This window comes from Sciurus carolinensis, chromosome X, assembly GCF_902686445.1.
Source record: "Sciurus carolinensis chromosome X, mSciCar1.2, whole genome shotgun sequence".
NCBI lineage: Eukaryota > Metazoa > Chordata > Mammalia > Rodentia > Sciuridae > Sciurus > Sciurus carolinensis.
In genome coordinates this window covers 16,075,457-16,091,233 of record NC_062232.1, presented here as the reverse complement: position 1 = coordinate 16,091,233, position 15,777 = coordinate 16,075,457, and the positions used below count along the sequence as shown (strand labels likewise).

The following is a 15,777-nucleotide window of genomic DNA, read 5'->3' as shown; positions in this document are numbered from 1 at the left end:
CCCTTTATTTATAAACAAGTTGGAAATGCTGTATTTGGGAGCAGGAGTGGGGATGGAGAAGGGGTATGGGGAAGGGTACTGATTCCAGTAGTTCACATTATTCAGCACCAGAGCAAATGCTTGGGCATAAGGTTGGGCTTTAACCCAGACAAGTCATCATCGTCTTCTTGTCTTATATGTACAGCAGAGTCTTAAGTATGTATGCTCTTCTTATGGCTTTGTCCCCAGACACATTGCAGTGACACAACAAAAAACTAGAGAGGCATCTAGAGAAACGGAGAATTGCAAATGCCTCGTAAGCTATTTTTTAAAACCAGACAGCCAGGACTAATGCTGCATGAATGCCTGAGAAACAGGCACATCTCTGCTAGTTAGGGGCTCATCTGATTCAGCTGAGCCAGTGATGCCATTTTTGCATCTCTCCCTGGGGTATGACTGGGTGCCAAAATAAGTCCTAAAGATGGAGAGAAAACAAAACTATGCTCTTCCTGTTCCCCTCCCCTTCAAGGATGAAATACAGCATATAGGAACCTAAAACATGGAGAAAGTTCCAAATTCCCCAGCTGTGTCTTCTACACAGAGCAAGTCAGAAGCCAGGCTCCATCTCTCTTGTTCCTCATGAGGCTGGCTCCCCTTTGCCTTTGTAAGGTCCTGACACACAGGAGTTTGCTTGCCAGAAACAGGCCTTTCAGTGTGACTATGGTGTTACAATTCCACCCTTTAGCTGAAGGAAGGATCAAAATTTGATTTCACGGTTCCTGTTAGGAGGATGTGGAAGCGCTGAAATGTGAAAGGCAGAGAGGCAGGGCCCCACCTGACACCACCTGTGCTGCAAGCATATCCATTGACCTTGGAGGTATGTAATAGGAACGCTTCCTCCTTTGCCTGTTATGGGTCAAATTAACCTTGGAAAGGGAACAGAAAATACTGACCCTCCCACTCCCACCTTTCTTCAGTTCCATTTTCTCCCAGCTTCATAAACTGCCCCATCCACAATCCTAAATTGCTCTCTTCTAGCTCTTCTCAGTCTAAAGTTTCCTTCCCTTTCTACAGCAAAACAAAATTTATTTCCTTGCTTTTTGTAACTTCTGCTTACCTCACCACGTTTGTAGCATACTTCATATATTTCCTACTGCAGCCTTAACTTGCTCTTGGCCATGACTGTTGACTGGATGACCCAAACAAAGGGCAACTCCAGCTCCTGGGTGCAGGGCAAGTGAGGATAGGGGCTGGGAGAGACTGAGAAATGGCCAAAAAAACAACAAAGGTTGGATTGCAGAAATGTCCCCATTCCCTTATCAGTAGACTTGTGGTCTTAGGAAGGTGGGGAGGTGTTGTTAGAGGTTAGGAGGACGAGATTTAGAACCTATTTATGGGTTGTTGGGGCCTGTCCCTGCAATATCCCAGATATTGGTCATTTCCCATAATTGGCAGCTATGGTGGCACTATCTGATGAGTCACATATGTGGCACCTGTCAGTATGCTGTATAAGCCCTGCAAATTTATAGTCAGGCTGGTTTATCAACCACATACTGTTTGCTCCAGAGCAGGACTCAGGTAGAAATGGATCTTTCCACCCTGGGTCATGGAGTCAGAGGATTAAAAGACCTCCCCAAGAGAGTTTAACCTACAAAATGAGGTTCTGAAATGGTTTAAGAGAGTGAATGTTCATTATCCTCCTTCTCTCTCTCTAGGAGCCTCTTTCCTCATTCACACCTTATTTCTCTTTTCTTGCCCAGCTGATCCCTTGTCCTTTCACTGGTACAAGTATCAGTTGAGTGAAATGACAGGCATACAATACATGCACAGTGTGCTCTGGGTGCATGGTGGAAGGCAGAGGCCAAATGGACAAAAAAGGAAGAAAGGAGCCCTTGCTGCTCTCTGTAGAGCTATGCTCTGGGAGGGTCTTGACTGCAAAAAGAACTTTACTTTTCAAAGGCCAAGGTCCTGCTAGCCCTCTGTCTTGCTTGAGTGCTTTACAGAGTTCTGGAGAAAATCAGGAACAAGGAGGTTCCGAGCCAGCTTAGCAGCATAATTTTGCTTTCCAACAAACACCACTAGTCTCCAGGTGGGCAGGGAGGTAGTTTGACCCCAATACAAAGGGGAAAGACACGCCACCTTCCTTCATCAGTTGCCCCCAAAAGGATGGTTCCCAAGGCCTCTGAAAAGGGATGCTTCTGTCACAAGAGGTGCTGGGCTGCACCCACATGTTGCTGGTTGGGGCCTCTGCTCAGGTCCCAGCTCTGCCTGACATTACCAGGGTAACTGGGCAATATCTACATCTGCCCAAGAGTTTGGTTCTAAACCTTGATTCTACCTGCCCATTTCCTACATGTGATAGGAGCAGTAACTTCAGACAACTCTACAGGAATCTTAAAGAGTCTTCATCCCATTTAACAAAGCTATGGCCAGAGATAACTAGCCCATTCAAAGAACTAGCCCACTGTTCTTTGCAAAACTCTTCAGAGCCTGCCTTCACCCAAAAATGTTATGGGAGGCCATGAGAACAGTAATTTCCTGGTTGGAACAAAACATTTCTACAAGAATCTGGTATTAGCTCTTGACAAAGTGCCTAAGTCACAAGGGAACCAGATGGTTCTTTAGATAAGGATTTCAGCAGGCTATTAGGGTGGAGAGCAGGAGAGGAGTATATCATAAAATGCCACCACCACATATTCATATTGCATATGGTATACACCCTGGGGTGGCATATTTGGAGCATACACAGAACAGATACGTGCAGGTAGCACCCCCTATCAGTATACTATGTGTTTGGTACATCAAACTGTTACTTGAGGTCTATGAAACTGTTAACTGGTCAGAAATGGGAAGAGCCATTCCATAGTAGCATCCTTTAAGGAGAAGCTTTGAGAGATGTTTCTCATCTGCCAAACTCGGAGCCAAAGCAAAGCAGCTCCTCTTTTTTTTTTTTTATACAGGATATTTTTCCTTGTTGCAGTTTCCACCGATTAAGGTAATTTCTGGAAAACAATAAAGTCACACCAGTAATGAGAAAGTACAGCCAGGAGCACATCAGGACTTAGGTGGAGTTCTTGCCAACACTGTCCTCTGAATGAGACATTAGAGTTCACACTAGATCACCGTTTTTATCTGACCCAAAGCGAGGTTTTGGCTCTGAGCCATGGTCCTGGCACTGGAAAGAGTTGATGTGTTGCCACATCAGGTCTTAGTGGCTGCACTGAGAAGTCTGGAATTTGTTTTTAACATGACTATTTCAGAAGCGCTTTTCACCTCTGTTGGAAACAAATTTATTCTGGCAGAGCTTGGGTGGTAAGAGGCAACGTGCAAGGCCCTTTGAAGAGCCAGAGTAGCAGGTTGAGGAAACAGCCACTTCCAATGGGTGGTTTACTTGATAGGGATGGGGGTACGGATCAAAGCAGAAGTCACCTACTCAGTGCAATTCTCCCTGGGGTGCTCTGCTCCTTTCTTTAGCAAGGTTAAAGTAGAGTGATTCTAGAGGATGCTAAGAAGGTTTATGGAGGTTCTCTGACTGGAAACTTCCATGCTGAGCCCAGCTGGGCTGCATGGAGGATGAGGGAGAACAGGTCAACCTTCCCTTAGCAGAGCTCAGGGCCTCCCTACTGAGCTGCAGCTCCAGTGACTCTTCCCCTTCAAACACCACCCAGGCATCCCCATTGCCCCTCCTGCTCCTGTGTGGTGTGGCTCTTGCCTGCCAGCCACCTTTACTTTTCATCCTCATCCCCCTCACTCATGCTGCTGATGGAGGCTGAGGCTGCTTTGGGCGAGGAGGGAGGTGAGGTTTTGATCGGAAGCCACGAGAAGGTGGGTGACGGGGAGCGGGAAGGGGACCGACTCCTGGTTGGGCTGCTCACAGGGCTCTGCTTGGGTGATAAGGCTTGTAACATCCGGCTACTCCTCTCCTGGAACATCTGCTTCTAGAGAGAAATTTGAGAGAAGGCATCTGTTAATGTAGCAGTCTCAGGTGGCAGCGAAACAAAAAGGAAAGGCAGGAAGGAAAACCACCACCCCAAAACACCTGTGTCAGCATCACAGACTTTTACTACATTCCACGTTGCCAAAGACCATGAGTGGTAAGGCATTGACTAAAATTCTGAGACAAAGAGATGCTGATACATAAGATTATGATCACTGCTGGTTCTTGGAATTCTTTCTTTACTTCAGTCTACACAGTTTAACTGAGTATCTATTATTTGCCAGGCAAACAGCAATGTCCTAGGTATTGGAGGAGCAGGATAAAATAAAACAAATATCTCAGTCTTCATGAACTTGAGGAAGAATGCCACAATAAACAAAATATTTGGCATGTCAGATGGAACCATGGTCTGTGAGAGTAATGAGTGAGGATACAAGTAGGAGTAGGGGTGGGGGACTGCATTTGCAAATGGGGTGCTCAGGGAAGGCCTCCCTGAAAAACATGTTATTTGAGCAAAGACCTGAAAAAGATGAGGGGGGGACTCCATGAATGGAAATCAGGCAGCGAGCACCAAGAATGAAGAGCAAGCAGGCCCTGCAGTTGCAGTGCAGTCTGCTAAGTGTAACAGGACAAGGGAGGGAGTTAGGGGATCACCAGAGAAGTAGCAGAGAGCTGTTCTGCTAAGTGTGTTAGCAGCCATTGTGGGAACTCTTATCTTTCACTGTGAGAACCACAAGACATGTTCAAGGGGAGGAGGAAGGCCATCATGGCAGCAGTAGAGAGAGCTAGTGGGTGAGGAGTGTGGGTGACATTGGGGGATATTAGGCCAGTGAAATAACAGGGTATTGTTTTATGTAGGGCCTTCTCTGAGAAGAAAAACCTTTAGAGAGTTCTGAGTAAAGGAATAACAAAATTTGCCTTTGTTTTCTGAGAACCAATCTGGCTGCTGTGCTGAGCACACACTGTAATGAAGGAAAGGCAGGAGCAGTGAGACCAATGGGAACAGACCATTCCAACAAGAATCCAAGGTTATATGGCACCTAGCCCAGGGTGATGGTGGTAATGATGGTGAGAAAAGGTTGGATTCCCAGTATATTTTTTCCATATTTTCATTAAGGTATATTTATCTCACCTTTCTCATGTACAGTTCTGTGAGTTCTGACAAACACAGTTGTGAGACCACCACCATGATCAAAGTGTAGAAGAGTTCCATCAGCCCCCAAATTCCCTCATGATATGGTAGGCCTCTCTCCCCACCTCTGGCAACCTGTTTTCTGCTTCTACAGTTTTACCTTTTCCAGAATGTCATCAAAATGGAATCCTAGTCCAGAGCACAGTAGGTGGTCTGGCTATATTTTGAAGGTAAAGTCAACAGGACTCACTGACAGTATGATGAACACAGGAAGGTAAGAAATCAAGTGATTCCAGTTTCTGGAAAATGGCACTGCTATTCACTGGGGTAGAGAAGAGTGTGGGGTGGGAGTAAGTTTTGGCGGTAAAATTGGTTTTCTAAACTGGGACCTCAGGTGACTGTTGCCAGGTGCTTTTGGAAATGAGTCCTTCCCTGACACTGTCCTTCAGCTTTCTGGGAAGCCCAGTCCTGTCCCTGAGTTCCTCCCTGCCAGTCCTCCAGGTACTGGCAGGCTACTTGGCCTCCTACCCTTTGATTAATGCTCACCCTCCCCTCTCCCCAGTAGCTCCATTGCACCGCCTTCTGAGTGTTCTGCCTATGGTGGCTGGGGTCTTTTGATTGCTCATAGTTGACCTTGACCCCCAGAAGCTCAGTCCAATATTTTCATCCTAAACTAGTGCTGAAAGCCAATTTTTCTATAGATTGAGTATCCTTTATCCAATGCATGAAACAAGAAATGGTTTGGATTTTGAATTTTTAAAATTTTAGAATATTTGCATATATATATATATATAATGAGAAATCTTGGGGATGGGACCCAAGTCTAAACACAAAGTTCATTTATGTTTCACATACACCATATACACCTAGCCTACAGTTAATTTCACATGATACTTTCATGCATCTGTGTTTTGCCTGTGACCAGTCACATTAGGTCAGGTATGGAATTTTTCACTTCTGCATCTATTCAATGCTCAATAAATTTCAGATTTGGGGACCTTTCAGATTTTGTGTTTTCAGATTAAGGATGCTCAACCAATATTAGCCATTTTAGATTTTGCTTATCATTTGGATTATTCTGTTTTACAGATTATTATGAACACCCTCTCATACAGCCTGGGTGCTGCACAAGAGAAAGGGGAAGCAGAAGACAAGAATAAAGCAGGTGGCCGTGTCTGAGCTGGTTCTTTGATAATGTACAGGAAAAGGGGTTAGAGTTGGGGATAGGTTTGTAGGGGCTGGTGGAGAGAGGACCAGCTTTCCAAGCAGAGGACCCAAAGTAGAGAGTACTAAGTGAAAGTTGCTTGGCATGACTAGAATGTATGGGGTGGCAATAGCCTGGGCTTAGAGCTCCAGAAGGAGGCTGGACTGCCTCCCTAAAATCCCTGGGAAGATTTTAGTCAAGGGAGGGCTATGATCCAGATTTGTTCTTTAGAAATATCTTTGGGTTTAAGTATAAAAGAAATCGTAAGGGAAAAGATTGAAAGAAACCATGAAGAAAAAGGTCAAGTTTAAAACTTTGGTACTTAAAAAAATACCATGAAATAAGATGAAAGGCAATGGAAAAATAGGGGGAAATTTTTGCAACATTTAACTTCAGGGGCTGGGGATTTGGCTTAATGGTAGAGTGCTTGCTTAACATGCATGCAACCTTGGGTTCAATCCCCAGCACCATAAATAAATAAATATTATAGATCCTGATATATAAATAGAGATCATAAATTAAAAAGAAGGTAAAAACTATTAATAAAAAAGGAGCTTGGGATATTCCATATTGCAATTCACACAAAAAATTTATAAATGAACTAAGCATGTTTAGAATCACTGATAATCAAACAGATGCAAATGATTGTAAGGAGAGACTTTTTTGTATATTGGATTGCTAACTTTCTTAAAAAAATTGCAATGGCTAGTGTTGATGGATGAGTGCACAGGAAAAGTAGGAGGACAACACAGTAGCACCTTTCTCAGGGGTATTTGGCAATAGGTACAAAAGTATTTTTTCTTTCCTGAGGAGATAATCAGAGATGTATGTGAATATTTATTGTTTATATGAATATTTATTGCAATGTCAGACAAAACTGCAAACATGGACTCAGTGGTAGGGTACCCACCCAGTGTGTACAAGGGCCTGGGTTCCATTCCCAGCACTGTGAAAAAACAAGCAAAACAAAACTCATACAACACCAAGATGATATACTAAGCAGCTGAGGAAAGTCAGGTTCTTAAAAAGTATTTAATGTGAAAAAAATGTTCATGGCCAATTGTAACATGAAAAGATTTTAGAATATGTTCTGCATGATTTAAATGTTACACAAGTAATGTATATAATGCAGAAGGAAAAAGATATGGGCAATGGGACTACAAGTGATTTTCAGTCTCCTTTTAGTCTTTATTTTCTAATAATTCTATGATGAATACAGTTGACTCTTCATGTCTGTGAGTTCAACGTCTATGGATTCAACCAACTACAGACCAAAAACTGCACTTGTGCCAAACATGTACAGATGTTTCTCTTGTTATTTTTCATTAAACAAAATAGTATAAGATATATGTATGTAGCATTTACATTGTATTAGTATTATAAGTATTCTAGAGATGATTTAACGTATACAGGAGGATTGTACAGGTTATATACAAATATTATACCAGTTTATATAAGGGACTTGAACATCTGCAGATATCAGTATTCAAGGGAAGTCCTACAACCAATCCCCTGCAGATACCAAGGGTTGGCTGTATATTAATTTTATGATCATAAAAAAAGTATATGGTAGGAGGGAGGTGAGGAGTGATACTGGCCAATTTATATTGTTATATTGTGTGCATATATAAATATGTAACAACAAATCATTATGTACAACTATAATGCATCAATAAAAATGTGGAAAGAAAACAAAACAAATTATCAAAAAGTATATGGTAGGAATAAAGAAAGATAACTCAGATGTCTTGGGTAGGGAGATCAAGCAGAAGGGCAGACACTGCAATAATGATGTAGGTGAGAAAATATTAAGACCTCAGGCACATCATCAATTCTTTCAGGTACTCATTTTTCCTTCCTAAGCTCTAGCCCATTACTTCTTAGAGTCTCAGGTTTCCTGTAGCAGACATAAAAGAGATGACTTGCTGATCACTAAAATCCTTTCCAGATTTAAAATTCCACATGCTTATGAATACGCCAATTATTTACCTTCCATTAAGGGCATTGATAATTCTGTCCAAAGACATCCAACTCCCCTCAAAAATCAAATAGAAAAAAAATAGTGCAGTACAACAGCATTACCTTAGATTAAGCCCATTTATGAGACAAAATCAAATGCCAAAAGGATCTGGTGGCCTATTATTAACAGCAACATTAAAAAAATCCTTGAACTTCTAGTAAGCACTTTAAAATATGTGTTTTTATTACTGTAATCTTTAAGTATATTTTTAGTGGCAGCCATTAGCCCTCCTGCTGTTAATGGATTGTCACCATTTCCATTAGAAACCCACTTTCTAAGAAATCTACCTCTTGTCTACTCTAGTTTGAATCAGACTCATAAATGAGAATATTCTGCCTAAGGGAATGAAGGAATTTGAATCCTTAATGATAAACAATGGTGTCACACTTCATAAAATGTGATATCCATGCAAAACAACTCCAGGCCTAGATTTGCAGCCTCTCTGATCTGTTTCTGGTACATTTTGAAGGGTGGTTCCCCTGCAAAGGAGCTGAATTAAATCAGGTCAGGAGACAGTTTGTAATGAGCTTCCTGGGAAGAAAAGCACTTTAGAAATATAACAAATAATGAAGACCATGGCATGGCATTTTCAAAGAGAAAAGGTATTTAAATTCAGTCTTTTACTGTATTAAGAAGTTTCCATTTATAAATTTCCACCAAGAAAATAATCCCATTTATAGTCCTGTCCATATGAAAGTAATTTTCTATTTCCCTCCTACAAAGTTTTCCCTTTTAAGAAGTACTTAACATCTAGTGAGGCAATAAATGTCTTGACAAATGCCTTTAAAGGTTTCAGTATTTCAGATATATTCTAGCATGTCTGCTAGAAATGAAAAATATTGTAGTATGATTGGTTTGAACCTCTGCTAAGCAAGATCAAACTCAAGGAGAGAGAGGGATGGTGTTTCAGTTCTGACCAAATTGATAAACAATGACATCATCAACACTAACCCTTACACAGTGCCTGATGTGCATCTGGGTGCCAGGTACCATTATAAGGGTTTTACAGTGTGAACCAGTTTAATCCTCCCAACAACCCTAGCAGGCGGCTAAACTTACTTTCCCCATTTACAGATGCTGTGACTGAGGCCTGGAGATGCAAAGGTACTTGCCTAAGACCACCCAGCCAGGAACTGAGTCCATGCTCATGACTACCTCTCTTGTAATTAGCCACTTTCACAGTAAGAAGCTTTTCACATTTACTTACATTTTACTTGTGCATTTGTTTAAAATTATCCCATTTTTTTGTTTAAAAATCCCAAGTGGGAAATCTATCTTAGATACACAGACTTCATTTTATCTCCTTTCACAAAATCAAAACAATCTTTGAAATTAGCAGTGCCTAAAATGAAGATGGCTATTATAAAAAAATGAAACAAAACAGTAAGTGTTGGTGAGGATATGGAGAAATTAGAACCCTTGTGCATCGTTAGTGGGAATATAAAATAGTGCAGCCAAAGTGGAAAACAGTATGGGATTTCCTCAAGAAATTAAACATAGAATTACCATATAATCCAGCAATTCAATTTCCATATATATACCCAAGAGAATTGAAAGCAGGGACCCAGACACATGCACATAGCACCAATGTTCATACTAGCATTATCTACCATTGCCAAAAGGTGGCAACAACCAAAATCCATCAACAGAATAGATATACAAGATGTGGTATACACAAACATATAACAGAATATTACTCAACCTTTGGAAAGCTGCTACAACATTGATCCATGCTACGACATGGATGAACCTTGAAGATGTTGTATGAAGTAAAATAAACCAGACACAAAATGACAAAAACTGTATGATTCTACTGATATCAAAGTGTATACCTAAAGTACACAAATTCATGAGACAGAAAGTAGAATTATATTTGTCAGGGGCCAGAGGGGAGTTGTTTAAAATGTAGAGTGTTTTTGTTTCTGTTTGGGACAATGAAAAAGCTTTGGAGATGGATGGTGGTGATGGTTGCACAATAATGTGAAGGTACTATACACTTAAAAGCATTAAAACGGGAATGTTTATGTTTTATATACATATTTTCCATGATTTTTAAAATTAGCAATGGTCCTCACATTATGTAAATCTGTTCTTTGAAAAAATGAACACACAGTTCACTTTATTAAAAGGTAATCTCATAGGGCTGAGGTTGAGGCTCGGTGGTGGATCACTTGCCTAGCATGTGTGAAGCACTGGGTTCAATTCTCAGCACCACATATAAATAAATAAATAAAATAAAGGTCCATTGACAACTAAAAAAATATTTTTAAAAAAGGTAATCTCATATATCAGACGGTGCCTGCCTGCTTGGTTGGCAAAGGATCTATCCAATTGATTGGTCTGGGACAAGAAGAGTTTACTGATCTAATATGAACTAAAAACTTGCACCTAGGGCTGGGGTCGTAGCTCAGTGGTAGAGCGCTTGCCTGGCATGTGTGAGGTACTGGGTTGGATTCTCAGCACCACATAAAAATAAATAAATAAAATAAAGGTCCATGAACAACTAAAAGAATATTGAAAAAAAAAACCTTGCACCTGGCTTAAGAATATTCTCTCTTAGTTCTCAAGGAAATAATCTGTATTTGCATGGTAAACTCAAATAGAGTCACTTCATTTTAAACAGGAATGAATTCTGTTTTCAGAGTTAATGAAGCAATGGGGCAGGTCATTCAAAATAATGCATAATGTTTTTAAAAACAGCATATGTGGCTGAGGTGCTAATATTTCAAAAGAATGTGTCTAATCTTAGAAGTTGGATACTTCAAACAAAAACAACAAAGTTTTGCTAGGAAGACCCTACCCCTAAATCAAACCCTAGGTCAACATCTCCTGACCTAGGTTCCTCGACCCTCAGTACTAAGTAATACTTTGGAAAGTACTACTACAGCATCACTTCCAACATGTTAACAAAGCTTCAAAATTAATCTTATTTAAAGACCCTTCCTTTAGATGGTCTGTCTTTCAGAAACACACCCACCAAAGAGAGGTAATACTGTGTCTCTGTTGGAAAGGTGCTATAGTTTGGGTTTGGAATGTCCCCCAAAGGTCCACTTGTTAAAGGCTTGGTCTTCCGCTCATAGCACCACTGGGAGGTGGTGGAAACTTTAAAAAAAATGAGGCCTAGTGGGAGGTCTTCCTGTCACTGGGAGGAATCCTCAAAGGGAATTCTGAGACCCTCTCCCTTCTTCTTTCCCTTCACTTCCCAGCTGCCATGAAGTGAGCAGCTTCCTCTATCACATACTGCTATGATGTACTGTTTCACCACAGACCCAGAAACAATGGGACCAATCAACCATGGACTGAAGCCTCCAAAAACTGAGAGCCAAAATAAACCTTTCCTCTTTTAAAGTTGATTTTGTTGTTGTAACACAAAGCTGACTAACACAGAAGGCTTCCCTTTGTCACTCTGGCTGGGTTATAGGCTACCTTCTGAGTATGAGTCAAGACGCCTTAGAATTAAGCAAGCTGGGTGTAGCAGTACACGCCTGTAATCCCAGAGCTCAGGAAGCTGATGGAAGGAGGATCTCAAGTTTGAGGCCAACCTTGGCAATTTAGTGAGACCTTGTCTCAAAATTTAAATAAATAAATAAATAAGAAGGACTAGGGGTCTAACTCAGTGGTAATGTCCCTGGGTTTAATTCCTAGTACTGGGAAGGAGGAGGAGGAAGAGGAGGCGGTTGCACATGCCTGTAATTCCAGCTACTTGGGAGTCTGAGGAAGGAGGATTGTAAGTTCCAGGCCAGTCTCAGCAACTTAGCAAGGCCCTCAGCAACTTAGTGAGACCCTGTCTCAAAAATAAAAAGGGTTGGGGATGTGGCTCAGTGGTAAAGTGCCCCTGGGTTCAATCCCCAGTAGAAGAAGGGGAAGGGGAAGGGAAAGAGGAAGAAGAGAAGGAAGAGGAAGAAAAAGAAGAGGAGGAGGAGAAGGAGGAGGAGGAGAATCAAGCAAAAATAGTTGAATAAGTAGAGTGATGAGACTGAAAAACAGCAGCTTGTACTCTCATAATTCACCAATAAAACTGAATAAGTGGCAAAGATAATCCATTATAGCATTTAAGACATCCATGGATTGCTTGCTTTAAATTCTCAAAAACTGTTGTGGCTGACAGCCTCCAAGATGACCCCCAATGTTTCCACTTCCTACTATTCACATCCTTATGCAGTGTCTTCCCATGATGGATAAGGAGCAAATTTAAATATTCCTTGGAGTCAGGTGGGCAGCATAAATGTGTGAGTCAGGTTGGGGGAGAGGGAGAAACCATGGGGAATGATGTGGCCATAGAAAAGCAGAGAAGTTCATGCCCTCTCAAAAAGAAACTGTAAAATATTGTTGAGGGCCAAGCAAACCAACTCTGCCTATTGAATTTGATCCACCAAATACAAAGTTTTAATCCACACCATAAGCAATGAAAAGCTAATGGTATGGAAGATTCACACCTCATCATATTCTTTGTAGATGCTGGAAGGTTCTATGAATGGGTCCTCCTCACACATCTATTCAATCATATGTCCATTCAATCCAGAAACATTTATGGAGTACCCATTATAAGCTACATACTATGCATACTGATCCTGTTGTACCAAATTTTGTACTTTAAATCCTTCTATTTTGTGCCTTTCCAAGTTTGGGTAATTTGTATCAATACTGTATTTGCAGGTAATGCAGATCTTCTAGTTTAAGAAATGAGTTCCAGTCCCAAATCCACAAATAAAGAATTATTATAATAATAGCATATTCATGAAAAGCAAATTACTTATCTTGGCGTTTAACATCCTTGTAACTATTTCCGTACTTTTAATGTCAACAGGAAAAAAGTAATGTCTAAGTCTGGCTGATACAGTAAATTAACGTTAATAACAGTTTTGACACTAATAGCAAGTTTGAAAAAGAAAAACCTCCAGTCTCTAAGCTGGGTTTCATTTCTTAAAAATCACCTCAGCTCACTGTCACCAGACTCCCCAAGAACAATTCCAGCTACTATTTTGCCTTCACTGGATGCTTGAAAAGACTAGGGCCATAGAGTTGCTACAAAATTATATCCTTCTCCTGCCTTTGCTCACCTCAGGTGGAGAAAACATCCACCCCTTGTATTACAATATGAGGGCTTCTCAGCAGATACACATTTCTGAATCCCTGTAAGCAAATGAATACCTATATGGTTTCATTAAAAAACCACTAGCTATTCCTTCAGAGTCTGAAAGTTAGTTGTGAAAATGTGGTAAGGTATGCACGAGATTAAATAAGAAATTTCAGACTTCATGTTATAGAGATCAGAGAACAGTCTTCATTTTGCCTATCTTAGTGTTCTTCCATAGTGCTGTGCACAGACAAAAACATTAATAAATGTCATGAATTAAATTGTCTGAACTGAAAATTTTAACAGGCCTGAGGAAAATGGAAAGGAACCCAACACCTGGCTCTTCCACTCTTGCCAGCTCTTTCTAGAAGTTATTAAAAGCTCAAACAGCCCTTGCATAGTTTCCACCTCTCCCCACTCAAACTCAAATAGGTAGGATAAGGTTAGCCTATAACATTCACCTCTGTAATCACTTAGAGGCTACTAGGTTTTAAGCAAGTCATCTCTTCCCAAACATTGTTCTTTTTCTATTATTAATTGAGTGTTTTACTTTTAGATAATCCTATAATGAATGAGCTCAAATGAGCAGAGGCAGCAGTGACAACCCATCAATAAAATAATTAAGTCAATGTGGATTTCATTAGAGACTTCTCATATCATAATAGGAAATCTAGGCTACTTAAAATCAGGGAAAGCAAGCGGAATCATGTATTTTTGTTTTGTTTTACAAGGAAAGTCAGCCTTAAAAGTATTTGTTTCATAGAACCCCCCTCAGTTCTGCTGACTATGCCAGTTATTTACTCAGGAAGGGCAAGCATTGTAGAAATACCAGTGGAAACCTAGGTGATTTCCAGAATATTCTTTTTTCCCTTTCCATAGTTATCATTCAAAGTTGTCCATAGAATTTAGGCAAGAAGATGATTTACATTTTTTTCTCAGTTTATGGCCTCAGTCCCTAAGATTTTGTGACTTATCCTAACCCTTGTATGCTATGAAAAAATAAGAGAGTCAGGTCATGATAGGCACAGCTACAGGGCAAAATTCTACTTCTTCTCTCTTCCTCTCTTCCAAAAGAGAAAGGAGAAAGATTCCTGACAACGAAAGGTAACCAAGGCAGCTACGCTTCTTTTACATTCTCCTCCTCAAAACATAATTGCCTCTGGTAGATCCAAGAGCCAATGGCCTTGGCTTGCAACACAAGCTCCATGCCGCCAATGATTGGTTTACCCTTAATCCCAAGCTTTACATCATCTCCAACTGGGAGATTGGGATGAGCTACTAAACTCTGCAATAATTGACATTCAGTGATTACTGAATGGCTAGTAAGCTCTGGACAAGAAAGAGAAAGAGTCCAGGCCTGGCTTTGGGTGCTACTATATACCATATTGAGGAGTAAAGCCATAACTCAATAAGGAAGTGACATGGTCTTAAAGTCATTTGGGTTGATGCCCAAGCAGAGGTCACATAGTGGTCTGAGGTAAGGGAAGCACTTGTGTGGCTCCATGGAAAGGAAGATAAACTGAAAACACTCATTCCTGTGGGACCATGTGAAATAATTACATACCCATGCTCCATCAGGTCCAAACAGTTCTAGGAAGTTGCCAATGAATTCCCTTGACTTTTCTTCCCACTTTTGAATTAGATCATGACTCTTTTCTTCCACTCTGTTAACAAATTCCTTTGATCTTTCCTCCACATTCTTGACCTTTTCTTTCATCTTGTCCACCTGGTTCTGGAAACGGTACTTCTTTTCCTGAACACAATTTATAGAAGAAAGAAGTGGATTTATCCAAGAAGGCATGAGAGAGATCACACTAATGGTAACATTTTATGTCAACTTGTGTTTGTTCCTAACATTAAGAGTCAGGATGTTGCCATTTCCCAAGGGCTAGATTGACAGGAAGGGCAATTCTTGTAAGAAAGTCATTTGTCATTAATCTATTTGGATATGTAAAGGGAAGTAAAAGTCATTTTAATATTTCCATTCTGTTAAATGTCTATGAGCTAAATTCACTTATATAAGACAAGAATAAAAAAATATACAGTTGCCCTTTATTGGGCAAATATCTCACCCAATTCTTCTGGGACTTAGACAAAAGTACAAGTTGTGTACAGAATGTTTTTCTGGTTAGGCAGGACATTGTTAAAACCAATATTGCTTGTCATAAGTGGACCATTTACTGAGTTTTTGAACCTGTGTGTTATACTGAAATTTTCATTGTAATGATATTTTCCAGTAAGCTAGTTGGACTGCATCAGTTTCCTTGGTGATGAAGAAAGTTTTTGTTCTGATAGCTTCTCTGAACCTTGGATTTTGTTCTTAGGGAATTTATGCAGCAGTTCTGTCTACCTACATGCCTGGAAGCCACTGTGTGTTTCGGAAGTCATACATCACCTCTGAACCTGTTTTCTAATCTGTAAAATGGTG

At 40.5% G+C, this 15,777-nt stretch overlaps 1 protein-coding gene across 1 annotated transcript in view; it reads right to left on the bottom strand.

The window, feature by feature from the left end:
* Pcyt1b (phosphate cytidylyltransferase 1B, choline) overlaps nucleotides 1-15,777 on the bottom strand; it is a 64,017-nt gene continuing 48,240 nt past the window's right edge. Inside the window, 2 exon segments of the mRNA XM_047535072.1 lie at nucleotides 1-3,917; nucleotides 14,914-15,102. Of these exon segments, the coding sequence (XP_047391028.1) occupies nucleotides 3,705-3,917; nucleotides 14,914-15,102 (402 nt within the window). The 3' untranslated portion in view covers nucleotides 1-3,704.